Source organism: Corvus hawaiiensis, chromosome 16 (genome assembly GCF_020740725.1).
Source record: "Corvus hawaiiensis isolate bCorHaw1 chromosome 16, bCorHaw1.pri.cur, whole genome shotgun sequence".
Lineage (NCBI taxonomy): Eukaryota > Metazoa > Chordata > Aves > Passeriformes > Corvidae > Corvus > Corvus hawaiiensis.
Genome location: NC_063228.1, coordinates 290,974 through 305,903, shown reverse-complemented (window position 1 = coordinate 305,903; position 14,930 = coordinate 290,974). Strand labels below are relative to the sequence as shown.

At 40.9% G+C, this 14,930-nt stretch overlaps 1 protein-coding gene across 1 annotated transcript in view; it reads right to left on the bottom strand.

Moving 5' to 3' along the window:
- Positions 1–1,254: 1,254 nt before the first annotated feature.
- Positions 1,255–14,930, bottom strand: part of BMERB1 (bMERB domain containing 1) — a 47,569-nt gene continuing 33,893 nt past the window's right edge. Inside the window, exons 3-6 of the mRNA XM_048321343.1 lie at positions 10,112–10,185; positions 7,163–7,277; positions 6,010–6,092; positions 1,255–4,623 (exon numbers count right to left, since the gene is read on the bottom strand). Coding sequence (XP_048177300.1) covers positions 4,511–4,623; positions 6,010–6,092; positions 7,163–7,277; positions 10,112–10,185 — 385 coding nt within the window. The 3' untranslated portion in view covers positions 1,255–4,510. The remainder of the gene's footprint in view (positions 4,624–6,009; positions 6,093–7,162; positions 7,278–10,111; positions 10,186–14,930) is intronic.

The window sequence follows — 14,930 nt, the reverse complement described above, 5'->3', positions numbered from 1 at the left end:
TAATGCTGTATTCCTTCCTGTATGACTACTTTTATGTTTAGTATTTCCTTAGGCGGACAAAGAAAAAAATCCTAATTCAAGTGGTTATTAAAATGGTTTGTGGTGCTATATGTATGCTACAGAAAGCAGATTGATCTAAATAGAGAATGCCATTTTACAAGAAATTTCTGAAATGCCACTTCAGGATGTTATTTGAGCATTTTTTTGACATGGCTGTCAAAGCACTATTTTATGTCATGGCATGGCTCAAGTTTCAAGTCAGTCTTTCAGTTATTGAATTCAAAAGTGAAGAATTGCATCCTGCCAGAAGAGCTGTTCTGTGTCTTTAAGGAAAAAACCAACAAACTCCTCTGTTGGTGTAGATGGGATGAGGTGATTGGCTGCAAGAAACTTGGTGTTAGCTGCAGTCATCATCTCTGGTTTTGTGATCAAGCCTGTTAAAATCCACTCATATCTGTAACTGATGAGATTTACTTTTTAGGTAATTAGTTTAAACATCTCTTGGTGTCTTACCACAATTATTTCAACCTCCCATGAAGTGTTGTTGCAGAAAACTGCCTCTCCTTAAGAAACTACTAAGGCTGTAAAGAAAGCCAACTTAAAAGTGAGGGGAGATCTCCCGTGAGACACCTCCTTATTCACCTCTGAGACCAAGTTGCTGCCAAGGCTGTCAGGATCCAGGCTCAGCTGCTGCGGTGTTCTCAGGGTCCCGTGTGAAGTGTTGTGTGTACATGGAAGGGAGAGGAAGTTTTGGACTTGGAGGAGTATTTTTGATATGATCCTGTTTGAAAGCAGCCTGCTTGCCTGGCTGTTTATAGGATGGATGGGATCATGTGAAACACGATGCACTTGGTAACAATGGTACCATTTATGCTGGGGTGGAGGAGGATTGTTTTGTTCATTTAAATAACGTGACTGCCCTCTTGGCTTGGCAATTCTTTTGATACACAGGTATGTTGGGACCCTTACATTCTCAGTGTAGGGCTGGGACCTGTCTAATCTGTGCAGGCTCTGGGCTGTAGTGAGGTTCCAAAGTCATCTAGGAGCATAATGAGATTGGCTTTTTTGGTGGGTTTTCTTTTTTTTTCAGTGAGAAAATCCTTTATTTCCGTAGCATCTCTAACTTACCTAGGCATTACTCCTTTCTTGCAGAATAGTAACCTCGTTCTTTTTGAAAAGTGTAGCAGCACAGGAGCTGCATCCCACTCTACTCCACAACCAACTTTTCCTTCAGTAACAGGAAGAAACAAATGCTTAGTATAACACAGCAGCTTAGTTTATTTGGAAATATGTTTAACTTGGAAGAGATTCAGTAGGCCTAGGGGGAAGGTACAAGAGAACCATTTGCTGGTGGAATTGGTGATTGGTACAAATAGCACTTCAGCACTTTTGTTTTTCTCAGTAGACCAAGGTCCTTTCCTGAACATAGGCATATTTACCAGTGTGTCAAATCCATCTTACACATTCTTCCTTTTCCAATGCCTTGCCTTCTTTCTGAAGTGATAAACAGCCAGGATTTCCAGAAGAAATGCTGGGTGCTTCAGTCAATCACGGTCCCTCTTTGCAGACAGGGACTGATATCTGAAAATCAGCTCTGAAATGATGACAGTTACTCCATATAGTCACCTAAAGATACTTGTCTGATACTCTGCTGATTTTATATATGGGGATTGTATAGTGTGTCATGTTCACAGGATCATGGAAGATACAAAACCCCTGGTTGTTCTTGGGATATTCAGTGATTTAGTCTCGTTTTTAAAAATACAGGTCAAGATTTTTACACTTAATTTCCTCCCAAGTTTAATTTGTTTAATCGCAGTCATTAGCTCTGCTGTGTTCTAGATAGGCAACACTAAACCAGTGTTGAACACAGTTGAGAATCTGACCTTACAGTCTAAAAAATCCAGGACTTTATTGCTAAGCACCATCACTGACCCACTTCTGAAGGAACCACTGGTGCACTGCAGGCAAGCTGTTCAAATCCACCCAAATAAACACAGAAATGAAGCATTTGCTAATTAAAAACAAAAACTGGCATACAGAAAACCTTCCAGCTGAGCCAAGCTAGAACTTCTGAAAATGAAGTCCACTCTCGTTAACACTGCTGGAGTCCAAGTCCCTTTAGGGCATCGGCTACCAGTGCTTAAATGTATGCATATTGCACATTCCTACTTGCTGTGTTTCTCCTTGGTTTTAATTAAAGGAGATGGCTCTGTAGCCTGGTTATGAGTGTTGCTTCCCAGGAACGTCTAACTCTTATTTCTTGCTACTGAAATTTTTTCATGGAAACCGACATTGTACTCATTTCACTTTATTCCCAAGTGACTGCAGATTCTGTGCAGCCTCTAGGGATCACCCCAATCAATCACCAGCACAGCCTGGGTTAAACACTATTGTGCAGAAGTCCTTCTGGCCCCTTAGTGGCATTCACAGCTGATCCTCCTAAGGCTTAAAGTTTGGTGCTTCACTACAGCTGTTTCCCTGACTTCCATTTGCCTTTATTAATGATACTGAACATCTGCCTCTTGTCTTAAGATACTGACAGTTCCTGATGTCTTAAGGGGGCACCGGCAAGAGGCTGTGGAATTTTACAGAAGCCAATGGGTGTTTTCTTTCCCTCCAGTGTGTATTCTCTCCCCTAAAAGCAGTTTTCCCCATAACTGTGTCAATGTGCACAGGTGCCATGCAGAGTCCAACCCCCACCAAGTACAGACTGTAACAGCTACAGAGCTTAAAGTTGAATGTCTCAACAAGGATACAATAACTATACATGACAGCCAGATTTTGTTCTCTTTCCTGCATCTTTGGTCAAACTAATTAAAGTGCTTCATGTCTTAGTGGAAACCCTTTGTGTTTTTTCCTCTTTGATCCTTAAAAGTTAAGGTACTTAATGACATGGGTTCTTTGTCTCAAGTGAGTCTGCAATACTGAAATTACTCTGGAAATGCAAGTGTTTTTCATAAGATCAGTCAGTGCTAGCGATTAGGTTTTATTTGTATAAGAATAGTCTGAGTTACTTTAGATGGTGTCTATTGCCTTCAACCTTAATAAGATACTTTTTCTGTCTAAAAAAATAACTGTTTGTCCTTTTGGGGAAACTGCTGTTAATTTTTTCTCCTTTCCTATACTGTGGTTCCTTGGTATATAAGCACACACTTCACTTAGCTGGCTTCACAAAATGGAAGTTCCTCTTGTAAAACTTTATTTTAGGAACTTTTTGCTATCTTTTGTTATTTCTAAGCCTGAGATTGTCACACTAGATCCATGTACGTTTATTTTACTATTGACACCTATCACAGGACATTTATATGGAATACCATCACACAGACAAACCAGCTACTGACAGCTAATATAAAGATACTAGATTCCACAAAGCTTAATCTGCATAGAGACCAGAAACACACTTAATGGTGAAACACAGACGAGTATTTCTGTATTTCCCTTAATTTTAAACCCATTTTGTATAGAATGTGATCTTCCTGCCACAAATACCTACTTCTGTATTTGTATATTTGTCTTGTGGCAAATTTGTCTTGGGTGGCTTGTGTCTTCCTATGCTTGATAGTTTGTATTTCTTGTGGTCAAAAGATATACAATTATTATTTGTTTTAAGCATGGTTTCAGTATCAGTTAAATTTTGTCTTCTATTCTTCTCCCAGCAATCTTCCAGTGATGTGTAATAGCCTACTGCATGTAGCTTGTAAAAATGGACAAAACCCTGGGTGAATATTTCTGTGACTTCATGGGAGGTGGCAATCTAAAACAGAAGTGACACAACCTTGGACTGCCTCATCTATTTGCAGATTACTGTAGCTGTGCTTTGCTAATGCTTTGCCAGGGATTTATTTCCCCTGGTGCAAACAATATTAATTTGACTTGAGTAATTCAGATATTACATGGCATATAAAAATCTGTAGCTACTTGCAGCATCCTTGTCACTGATCTCATTCTTTAGGAAGAATTTGAAGTTAAACTCCACAGCAAAGTACTTGAACATCACACAAGTTTGGTATTTTATATGCAACATCAGTTATCCTACAGTTGCTTCCTCTATCAATTGTGCTATATATAGCATTGCTACTTGTGGCTTTTGTTATGAAAAGTAGCCAAAATAGGATAATTTGGCCATTTTTGAGTGCAGTTTGTCACAGGGGTGAAAAGTGTACAACATATTCTCATAAAGTTATAGCCTGTTAGAATTGCTGTTTTACACCGTGCTGGATAAAATATAGCCCCTTTTCATTCACCTGTATCACAGGGGTGTTTTTTGTTAACTCTACTGCTGATCTCTTCTGGTCCCTGGACAGCCACTAAATAAATTTCTTTTGTTTTTAGGCATGCATGTAGAGTGATCCATGCAACAGTGAAGAACCTGCCATTGTACAGTCCACAGATTACACTTGTGCCAGCTGCTCTTGACTCCCTTAGCAGGACCTGTTGGTTCCCCTCACCATCCAGTTTCACTCAATGGAAACACTGAAAAGACAAGCAGGGTAGGAAGCCCAGAGCTCTACATGATGTTGCACTGTGTGGCCCCACAACAATCTTTAATAATTGCCAACCCTGCCTTGGCAATGGTGGGCTTGCTTGGAGGAGGTTCTGCCTTCTTTTCTGCTGGGCTGCCTGCAATGTTCAAAACAGGACACCATTAGAACCAAGAGCTGCTCAAAATGTTTCTTCCTACTTCTGCCTTTAAGGGTGCAAACCTTTCCCGCGTCTCTCCACCCACCCTGAATTTTTCAACTCCGGTTTGAATAACAAGCTTTGGTGTATTTGAAATTGCTCAGAAAGTCTTATCTCTTCAGGGAAGGGTGTTAAGAGGGGCTAAAGAATCCATACATCTCAAAGGGAGGGTAAACTTGCATCTGGTTCACAGCAGGTGTCCCTTTTCACAGCCATGGGGTCAGATAATGGGTCCTTTCACGAAGTCATTTCACTGTTAACTCCCAACAACAAAAGGAGCTGAAGAACAAAAGTATTGCTAAAATTTATTCTCTCATCAACTTGGATGTTGTAATTAGGAGAACAAGATAAAGGTAGGTTTTCATTTTTCAGGGTGAGAAGAATCTTTTTATCTCTAAAACTGCATTTAAAAGCAATGACAAAATAAACTAACAAGGGAGATGAGTCATGCTCCCTGTGACTAAGGGGGTATAAATAATTAGTGATGCATCTTAAAATGTCTCTTCTCAGCCTTGTACTTGAACTTCACAGTCATTCCAGTCCCTCTGGAAACTCTTGAGCAAGATCTTGATCTGTACAAAATGGCAGAATATTTGATAAAAACCTCTTGGGCTGGTGGACCAAAGTCCCTTTCTAAGACGAACACTGCTCTCACTTGACTCTCTGACTAAGAGCTCATCTTGAGACAAGGCAAAATCAACCTGTGAACTTCTAGAGCTCCTGCTGTGACTGTTCTGTTCGAAAGTTGCAGCTAAAAGCTTCCAAGGCTTCACACAATATACTTTGTCTCTCAGAAACCAGTGTGTTTGCCATTCTGACTACAAGTGATTTGGGTTGGGGTGATTCAAAAGCCTATTTCTGATGGTAATAAGTAAGAAATTTGGGTCAGCTGTGGAAGTTCACAGTCTTTTCTCTAGTTTCCATCTTGACTGCAGTAAAACAGGTAAACTTTGTTTCACATATTCAAGCATGGATCTGAGGAAGTTTTTTTCAGTTATTTTTGCAGAACCAGATAGGAAAATGATTAACAAAAATCTAACTGCTTAGAAAAGCAGGTTGTAGTACTGTGTATACAAATATACTTTGCATATTTAAAACATACAAAGCAATTCTGAAGTGGCCACATGTTAAACTGAACTTAAATTCAGTTTTAAGGGGTAGTTTGGTAAGGGGTGGTTGCTGACACACAGTGTTGCTTCTGGGTGATCTAGCTAGCTTCACCTAGCTTTTGCCAGAGGCTGGCCTTTGAAAGTGCTCTTCTAATCAATTGTCTTTGGAGTTTTCCCTTTTGTCCTTGTTTTTTTTCCTTAATGATTAGGAACTCACTCGTAGGAGACTGTGTTGCTTTGTCTATGGGTTTTAACTTGGTGCGAAGGAACTCAGCCATCTCTCTGTCTTCTTCTTTTTCCCTGGTGGAAAGAAGGAAAATAAATGTTAGAGGAATGACAGTTTTCTCTGTAAATGGGACAGTAGAAGCTAGAGCAGCTAGGATCAAGTCACTAGTAAACAATTAATTTCTTTGCTATTCTTAGAAACATTTAATTTTGCCACATATTAAAAAGCAAAATATTTGCCTAAATGAAAACTGCTGCTGAGGCTTTTGTAATTTGCACATGGGGCTCAGTGAGAGCTCTGGGTTCAGTTCTAGCTCAGGCTGCTTGTCAGCTGCTGCCTTTGGCCAGCTCTCTTTGATCAGCTGCAGGACTTTGGCAAAAGCTTTGCTTTGTCCTCTCCTTGCTTGCTTAGAATTTAAATGTGTTGGAGGAGATATTGTCATTTTGGATAAATGGATTGAGTGTTTACTGTTGAAAGAGAGGGGGAAGTAAGAGCAAAACTGACTCTTTGTAGAGTGCTGATCTCAAAAAAAAGATCGGGTTTGGGTGCTGGAAGTGAACTTTTGAGGAAGACTTTCTTGGCAACTTTGGGCTCAGCTACTGAGATGAAACCCTTCAGAACTTGCTTATGTCTTAAGTTAGGTAGGGTTGTACTACTGAGTGCTTTTTAATTGGTTTGGGGCTTTTTGTTGTTGTTTGGGTTTTTTTGCTATGACAAGATGGGAATAGTAGTAATAAACCCAAGCACATGAATAATTAAGAAACGAGGATTCTAGATGTCAACAAATATGCCCCTTGTAGAATTCCATGTCATGTCTACTTCTTACGTGGATTGCCTGGTAGCAGCATAAATCCTTTTCTTTTAAATGGTAAATGCCCAGACTGTTTCTGGTAGGAAAATAGGAGACCAAAGCCCACTGTTATTCATGAGATGACTGAATCATTAATGGGATAAAGAGCCACAGAATTAGAATAATCTAAATTTTTTTTTTCCTATGGAATGGGGAGGAGACTTTTAACTTGGTAAGTTGTTTTGAAGGACCAATTCTCTCCCATTAATCTTGATTTAAATTTTGTCACTTAATCTATTGTATTATTAGGCTTGTGGACTGTCACTAATAAGTTCAGTTGCTCTTGGTTCTTACCGTAATCTCTCCACCTCCGCATCATCTACAAGAAAGTCTCTTTTTTGTACCAGTCGATGAATCTTCTGAATCAGTTCATCCTCTCTTTGCTTCTCCATCTTCGTTTTTTCTTTTTCTGGTCAAAAACGAGAAAAGAATGTATTCCTTTGGACTCTAGGGAGTGTGAGGGGGTGGTGTAGGACACTGCAGATGCCTGAGAATCAACTGCTGATTGAAGTCAATGGTTTTTCAGACCTGAGTCACCAAAACCCCAGCAAGCCAGGTCACTGCCTCTTTGCTCTCTTCACTTGCTGTTGTTGACTCTGATCAGCTTAATGGTCTGAAGGCTCTATGGGGTTTGCTAAGCTTATTTTTAATACTCAATTACTCTGCAAGACGTTGCTTGGAATTTTTTTAAGAGCTTTAGCAAGAATACAGTTCAAGATGCTTTATTAAAATCTGATGTACAAACTCCATTTGACCTCAGGCAGAAGTAGATCACACCAAAAGGAACTATTTCTCTGTTTCAAGACAGCTTTGGCTGTTGAAAACAACACTTTTTTTTCTACTCTGACAAGGCAGGTGAGCTGCAAATCCCCACAAATAGCATCAATTTTAACATGTGGGGGAAAAAAGTGAAAGTTTATTTTCCCTGTGCTTCAAAAATCTGAGTAATTGCTATATGTCCTTGTTAATTGGCCAGTCTGGAATGGCTAGGTTGTCTATAAACAACCATTTTTGTGGCATGAAAGATGTGCCTGTCACAAACTAAAAGTCATAATTGTTAAGGAGTACAGAGCTGTTGTTTCAGGCTATAAAGCAAATGTATTTAAGACAGAACTCTTCCAACCCACCAAGTGCAGCAGAGATGAGAAAGCCAGAGACAAACCCAAGCTCACGTATTTCTCTGAGAAGCTGAAATTTTTGATCAGCTGTGAAGGCACTTTGTATTAAATCAAGAATTTGGGATTTGGGCAGTAGAACTGTGTTTAGAGAACTACACAATTCAGTACAGTGAGAGCTGATGGAAGAAGAGTGGGCTGCCTGCAGTCTGATGCATCTGAGCTGTGTTATGTCTGCTGATTTAAGTTATAAGACAGTTTAAACAGGTAAATTAATCAGAGACTTCAAAACAATTGGTTTTAGTACAGATTAAAAAAAAGAATGCTTTGAAGTCACTGCTTTTTCTTGCTTTGTCTCTTATGGCTAAGGAGCAAGGACCCTCTTCACTTCTGAAGGTAGAAGCTACTTTCTACTTCCTTTCAATCTATCCTTTTCCTAAACTGAGATGTGCTCTCCCATTATATCCTCCAGGAAACTGTCTATAAAATATATTAATATATACTAATATATTAATTAGCTACTGCATATTCTGTGTACTAAAAGACTGATTCCCTGTCTACTGAAACCAAGGAGCAGTTCTCTATACAAATCTGTATTCCAACAGGAAAATTTTGGTAGAGATACTGAGAATTAATCCATTTCTGGAATGTGTTTTTCTAGGTTAGGCACATGCTATGTCAGCACTTAGGCAATGCCAGCAGCTGCTTTGTCTTTGTTAAGACCAAGCTGTTGTGATTCCGCCTAAAGATGCCGCTGCTGGAACTACACCTATTTGTTTGTCTTAAGTTTGCTGAGATTTGCAAAGTGCTAAGGAGAAACTGCTGTCTGTGGGTCTCTGCTTGAGACCTTGAGACTGAAAAATCATTTCTAAAAGATAAAAAAAAAAACCGAACAGCAGAAACACCAAAAGAATGAAAGCTGATTAACCCTATCTGTAAGTTAAAAGTCTAGACAGGAAAGCTTGCAGATTAGAAAGGTGAGGCAAGGGGCAGCATTCACAGATACTTTCTAGGATTTCTAATCCCCTCCAGTACCATTTGAACGAATAATGAACCAACAGTGTTATTATTAAAAATTTAAAATGTGACCTACACATAACTAAGAAGTATAAGGAAAGAAAAAGTAAGAAATATTATTAATCTATTTCTGTTGGGTGCAAAATGTGGCAAAGTTCTCACACAAGCTAAGAGTGGGTGGTTTCAGAGCAGACCTCTTTCCTGTGTCACGAGTGACCTCTCTCCTTTCTGAGGACAAAGTAGTCCTTCAAAGTTGCACAATAAAACGTGAGGAAGAAAAATGAAGATAACCAAAGCACAGTCAAAACTTGGCCTTAATAGTTAAGCAGGAGCAAATTATTTTTGCAGAGTGCTGGAGGCTGTGCAGTAATATGTGGTGTAAATGGCCGCTGCAGTTTCTGAGTGTTTTGCAGGATCTGTCTGTATTTTTTTTCTTCAGCAGAGTAGGGCTGTTGTGGATCATCTCAAATGGCAAAGCTGTAGTGAAGTGAAATTCCTCACTGATGGCAGCTGGAGTTTTGAGCCAAGAACTGCAGAACTGCCCCCACAACTCTGTCCCTCCTTCAAACAGTGAATTTGCAGAGATTTATGGCAAAACACAAACCAGAGTTTTGGGCCTTGCTTTTTGTAGAAACCTGTTCTTCTTGATTCTAGAAGGTAGATTTAACTACAGGTGTGACAATGTATTGGTGTAGCAAGGAAAAAATCAATCACGTTCACAGTGATGGTTATAAATCCTTCTCCTTTCCCTCTTTTATCTCTGCTATCTCAGCACTTGTCTTTTCTACCTGACAATCTCTGTGCCACTTGGTTCCCTTGAGATTGCCAAGAGAGTGCAAGAAATAAGGAATGTGCTCCTTGTTTGAGTGATATTTGCAGGGTTGCTGCCATAGGAGCAGTGAAATACAGCATGAAAACAAATTTAGTGACATGGAGATTAAAGATGGACAGGAAAATGGGAATTAAAAGTAAGGACTAGAGGAAAGAGATATGAAACTCAACCTTGTGGGGAGGAGATTCTGATTGTTGGGGCATGGGTGGGTGATGCACAGGTGGGAATGGTGCCAGGAACACAAGTATTAACCTAGTACTGGATGAAGACAGCCATTACCTGGGATTGCTACCAAACTCTGCAGCTCCTGCTTAAGGTTCATAATGTCTTTGCACAGCTGGATGTCATCCATCCTGCAGAAACAGAAAAAGCATGGTCAGACATGCAAACTCCACCCTGTGTTGATGGGATTGGCCAGATCTCATCTGAATACATGACCCTGGCCCTTACCTGGGACCCGTGAGCCTGAAAGGCAGAGGGGATCCTGACACTCTTCACTCACCTATTTTAACAGAAAGCAAAGGGTATTTAATACTAAATGCCCACTGAGCCCTTGATTACTTGTCTTATTGGGCTCTAATTTGTGTATAGGTCATATACACTATGAATAATTTCAAATGCCTTTTGCTTTCTTGAACATCAGAGAACATTCTGGAATGGGAACTTGTGTCCTGGGAAAAGACAGGTATGCCATACTGCGCTTACTGCAGCAACAGTTTTCACTAGGGAAAGAGCAAGGGTGAGAACAGCAGAGAGTCTGGAAAGGGGCAGCAGAAGGTGCTACATTATTTGGCACAGCCAGGGCAAGGTTTATATCCCACTACCAGCTTTCTTGGTGACCTTACTAATAATTCAGCCCTAATACCAGAGATCTGGAAACTGTCATAATTTGGCATTTATCTATTTTTGAGGTCTCGTGCCTTCGGTGAATGTCCTCCACAGTTGATGCTGAATGCTTCAAATCCTTATGTGATATGTGCAGGAAGTCCATCAATGTTAAGACACAGAAGACAGCTTAAAAAAACCCCAAAAAAGTAACATTAGCAGAAGCTGCACCTTCAGTTCTCATTGAAACTGCTGCTTCTCCAGAGAGCTGCCATACTGAATGATTCCCCTGGAAGGTAGCAGCCTTCAGCATTAGCTTCCTGGCACAGGTTTCATTTCAGTGTCTCAGCCACAGCTGCAGCCAAGGCTCAGGTGTTGGCCGCAAGGTCTGCATCTGGGGCTTCCATTTTGAAATCACACCCTGAAGAGCACAAACCCAGCCTCTGTGATTAATTGTACATTCTCAGCTTGGATCTCACCAACACTCTCCTTGCCCACGGATCTTCTGTTTTTCATAATTCTGTGCTTGAGGGGTGGATTGGCTGCTGCCTGAGCACCCCAAGGTAGCTGAAGTGCCATCAGAGCAGGGGTTGTCACAGTGGTATTTCAGGAGAGGAAGGCTGAGGGATTCGAGTGTGTGTATATGTGAGAGCGAGCCCCCAAAGGACAATGCAGCCAAATTATTGATTTAAGTGAGGAGTGGAAAAAGTAGGTGTTTCTGGCACAAATAAGACTTTAATCACAACCCAAGAGCTTTTATTCTCCCTGCCGCCTCTGCAAGGAACGCAGGTCTCTGCAGGGAGCTGTCCTTCAGCTGCTTTGCTCCTGTTAGTAAAACATGTTGATCCTTTTATTATTTGCTGCTTAGGTTAATTCCATCTTGCCTGTTCTGCTACTTTCACTGTACTATGACAGCTGTTTCTGCTGCCTTTTTACCCCCCCTCCTCCCAAAATATGACCGTGAAATACCTCTCCAAATAATCCTTATTGCTGACCTCTTTTCTTCTTTTGTGTATCCCTGTCACCTCTGCTGGGATCGGCTCTCCCACTGCCCATCTGTCTTGTAAGACTTAGTTTTATTGGGAAGATCAGCATGTTTGCCTCAGGACTAGTGCACAGTCCATTGCTGTGTGTGTTTAGGACATTTGGAGGCAGAGATGTTTTTACTGATGAATATTCTCACTTAGACTCCCCATATTATTCATGCTCATCACAAGCAAAGCCTGCTTTACTCTTGAGATCCATCACACTAAATGGTACTGAAATTACTTTTATCAATTAATCTTAAATGCTGTCCTCCCAGGAGAGTCAGTATTCAAAATACGCTGGGATATGAGCAAACCTCACAGTTCTTTATCTATTCAATGTTCATGTACTTTGGGTGTCATGTTCATACATTTGAGTAAGATGACCATGGCTAACAAAGATGACAGTTTCTTGGCAAGAAATATTCAATAGTGAACTGCTGTATTCAAATGATATTGGGCCACACTCTCAACTAGAACAGAACAGTGAAGAGAACAGTGAGTTTCTACAAAAGATCTCTGTGATAGACAGAGAGAGGACTTTTTTTCCTGATTGAGTAGATTTGGCTTCATTCTGAGAAGCTCTGAAATACACTAATTAAAATACTTTACTATATCAGCTTGGCTCCCTGCCCTCGCTAAGGAACTCCAAAAAGCTAATGGCACAGCTCCTCTCTGAGGCTTTTCAGGAATTTTAAATAGCAGCAGCAGTATATTCCAAGTGAGCAGGATCATTCATGTTCAGTAGACCCTACAGTCCCTATGCCTAATTTGTGGCAAAGGTACTGGCCTCACGTTGCAGCTTCAGTTGCACTTCCTCCCTGTTATTTTGGCTGGTTTTTAGACTGCAGAGCATGTAGCTGATATTCCATGTATATCCTTAGCATCTCTTTTTCCTGAGACCTAAACTTTGTTCCTGCCTTGTAACACACAGCAGAGAAGTAAATCTGTGGCCAAAGCACTTTAGCTCTGTAACAGCTCTGTGACCACATGAATTCCAAAGATCATAAGTCAGATGACCTCTCCAGAGTCCCAGTTCTGCAGGCTGGTGCATTGTGCTGACGGACAAAAACTAAACCCACCATCTGCACCAATCCCCTTAAGCACATGGAACATCTTTCCTCCCATCTGTGTCAAACAGCCTTTCTGTTTCATCCATTCCACAGTGCTGATTAGGAAAAAAGTAATAAAAAATAAGGTTAAATGACTAAAGGGATGGCTGAAGGACATATGAGACTATGCCAAAGCTTCATCCATCTGACTTAATGAAAGTAGGATCTATGGCTGCCTGTAACTATAAAGCACATCCTGCATCTGCTAGCAAATAATACTGAATGTAGGGGGACAGGTGCTGTCCTGGGAAAGAGTTGCCTTGTTGCCCTTGAAGCAAAGGGAAGAAGAGGAACTCCTGGAGAGGAAAACTCTTGGAAGGCCATTCAATCTGTACTGGTACTATGAACCTTCCTCTCTTTTCCCCCTTATGCACTGGATGTTGGATGTGAGGTAGTTACAGGAGTCCCAGAAGTTAATGCTGCTTCTGAGAAAAAAATATATATATTAAAAAAAAATCAAATCCCTGTGTATTTCTCATTTGGAAGCTGGATGGTCAGCAGGGTTTGACTGACAGCACCTTGGTATTACTATCAGACCTCTTTAGGAAGTAAAAAGAGCTTTTGGAAATCTTAAGGAGAGCAGCAATCTGCAGAATAGAGGAGGAAAAACTCCTTTGGGTCCCCTAACCTACAGAGAAGCTAAAGAAACACACTGAACTTCGGTTTGCAGCCCATTCTCTCCTGTAAGTTAAATCTATCAATGCAAGACAAGCTGGAGGAGAAGTCACACAAATTCTTGTCCAGCTCATTCCAAAGCTCTGTGACACTCCCTGTGTGCCTGGTGCTTTCTGGAAGAAAGGCAGCACAGGCGGGGTGTGGGGCTGTGCAGGATGCAGTGACTCTTCCCTGCAGATTCAGCATGGCACAGGCACTGACACGGCATCCTCCAAGCCTGGCTGAGTTACCTGCAAAGCTGCTTGAGACATTTGCCTAAGATTTGCAATATACAACCAACCTTTGCTGAACTCTCTCTTCTCTGGAAGAGATGGTACATCCTTTCCAGTCCCTGTGAAATAATTTTTCACGTTGTAGAAAAAACATCAATGAAGCAAACAGCAGTTACAATATGGCAGTTTCGCCTCCAGAGCTGAGTTTTAAATGTCTGCCCAGGAATCCTAAACACATGAGTTATGAGTATGATAAAACATTTCTCTTGTTAGGAGCCCAAATCCATTCCTGGAGTAATTGCAACAGTATTGAACTAGGAATGAATTCTCAGTGTGTTTTCATGTATTCCTGACACACTGTCTGCACTTCTGCTTTTCTCTTTCTTACTGGCTTATTGCAGAGCACCCTCTGTATGCTTGGAGATATCACACAAGCACGTATTCTTCTTCTCTCTCTTAGTATTTCAAGCTATATCATCACAACCTACAAGTAGAGTCTCTGTTTGCCAAACAAACAAACTAAAAAACCTAAAAAACCAAACCTCATAATGAATAAACAGCATGAGAAAAAGATTTTCTAAACATGTCACAAAATGACAGGAAAATAAGTGGGTTGGGAGAGCCTGCAGTGGTCTGGCACCGTGACTCAGCCCCATTACATGCTTCTGTGGTCCAGCTACCCCGGGGAGAGTGCCCCAAGCGCTGTCCTTGCCACCCTGTCCTTGCCACCTGATCCACAAGTGAGGTGACAGCATGAGTCACCTCTGCTGTGCACCATCTGCACTGAGGGGGAGCAGGGCATGCCAACGCAGCAGAGCCCTCCCATTCAGCTGTGCCCTGGCAAGACTCAAAGGCTGTGCAAGATAATGGGAGGCTGGACTTAAAAAAGAAACATTCTGTACCAGACACAAAAGAATTGTTTTGTTCTGTTTCAGTAGAAATTATTCCCCAACAGCTAAATTTTTCTGTCTTCTTTTCAGCCAAGGAAGAAAAGCAAATTCCCCGGTGTAAGACCTAGGTGCCATCTAGAGTCATGGATAGGAAAAATTATAGTGAAAGCTCATAGAAAAAAATCACTAAACACCCCTCTTAGTGGTCACCCAAGAAAAAGGGATGGCCAACAAGACAGACAAATACTTCATATTTGAGTGTAAGAACTATTAGTAACAGCTACATAAGCATCAAATATAATTTTCATTGATTTCAGGATGAGCAGAGCAGTTCAGTGTGTCTAGAGAGCTTCTGCCTT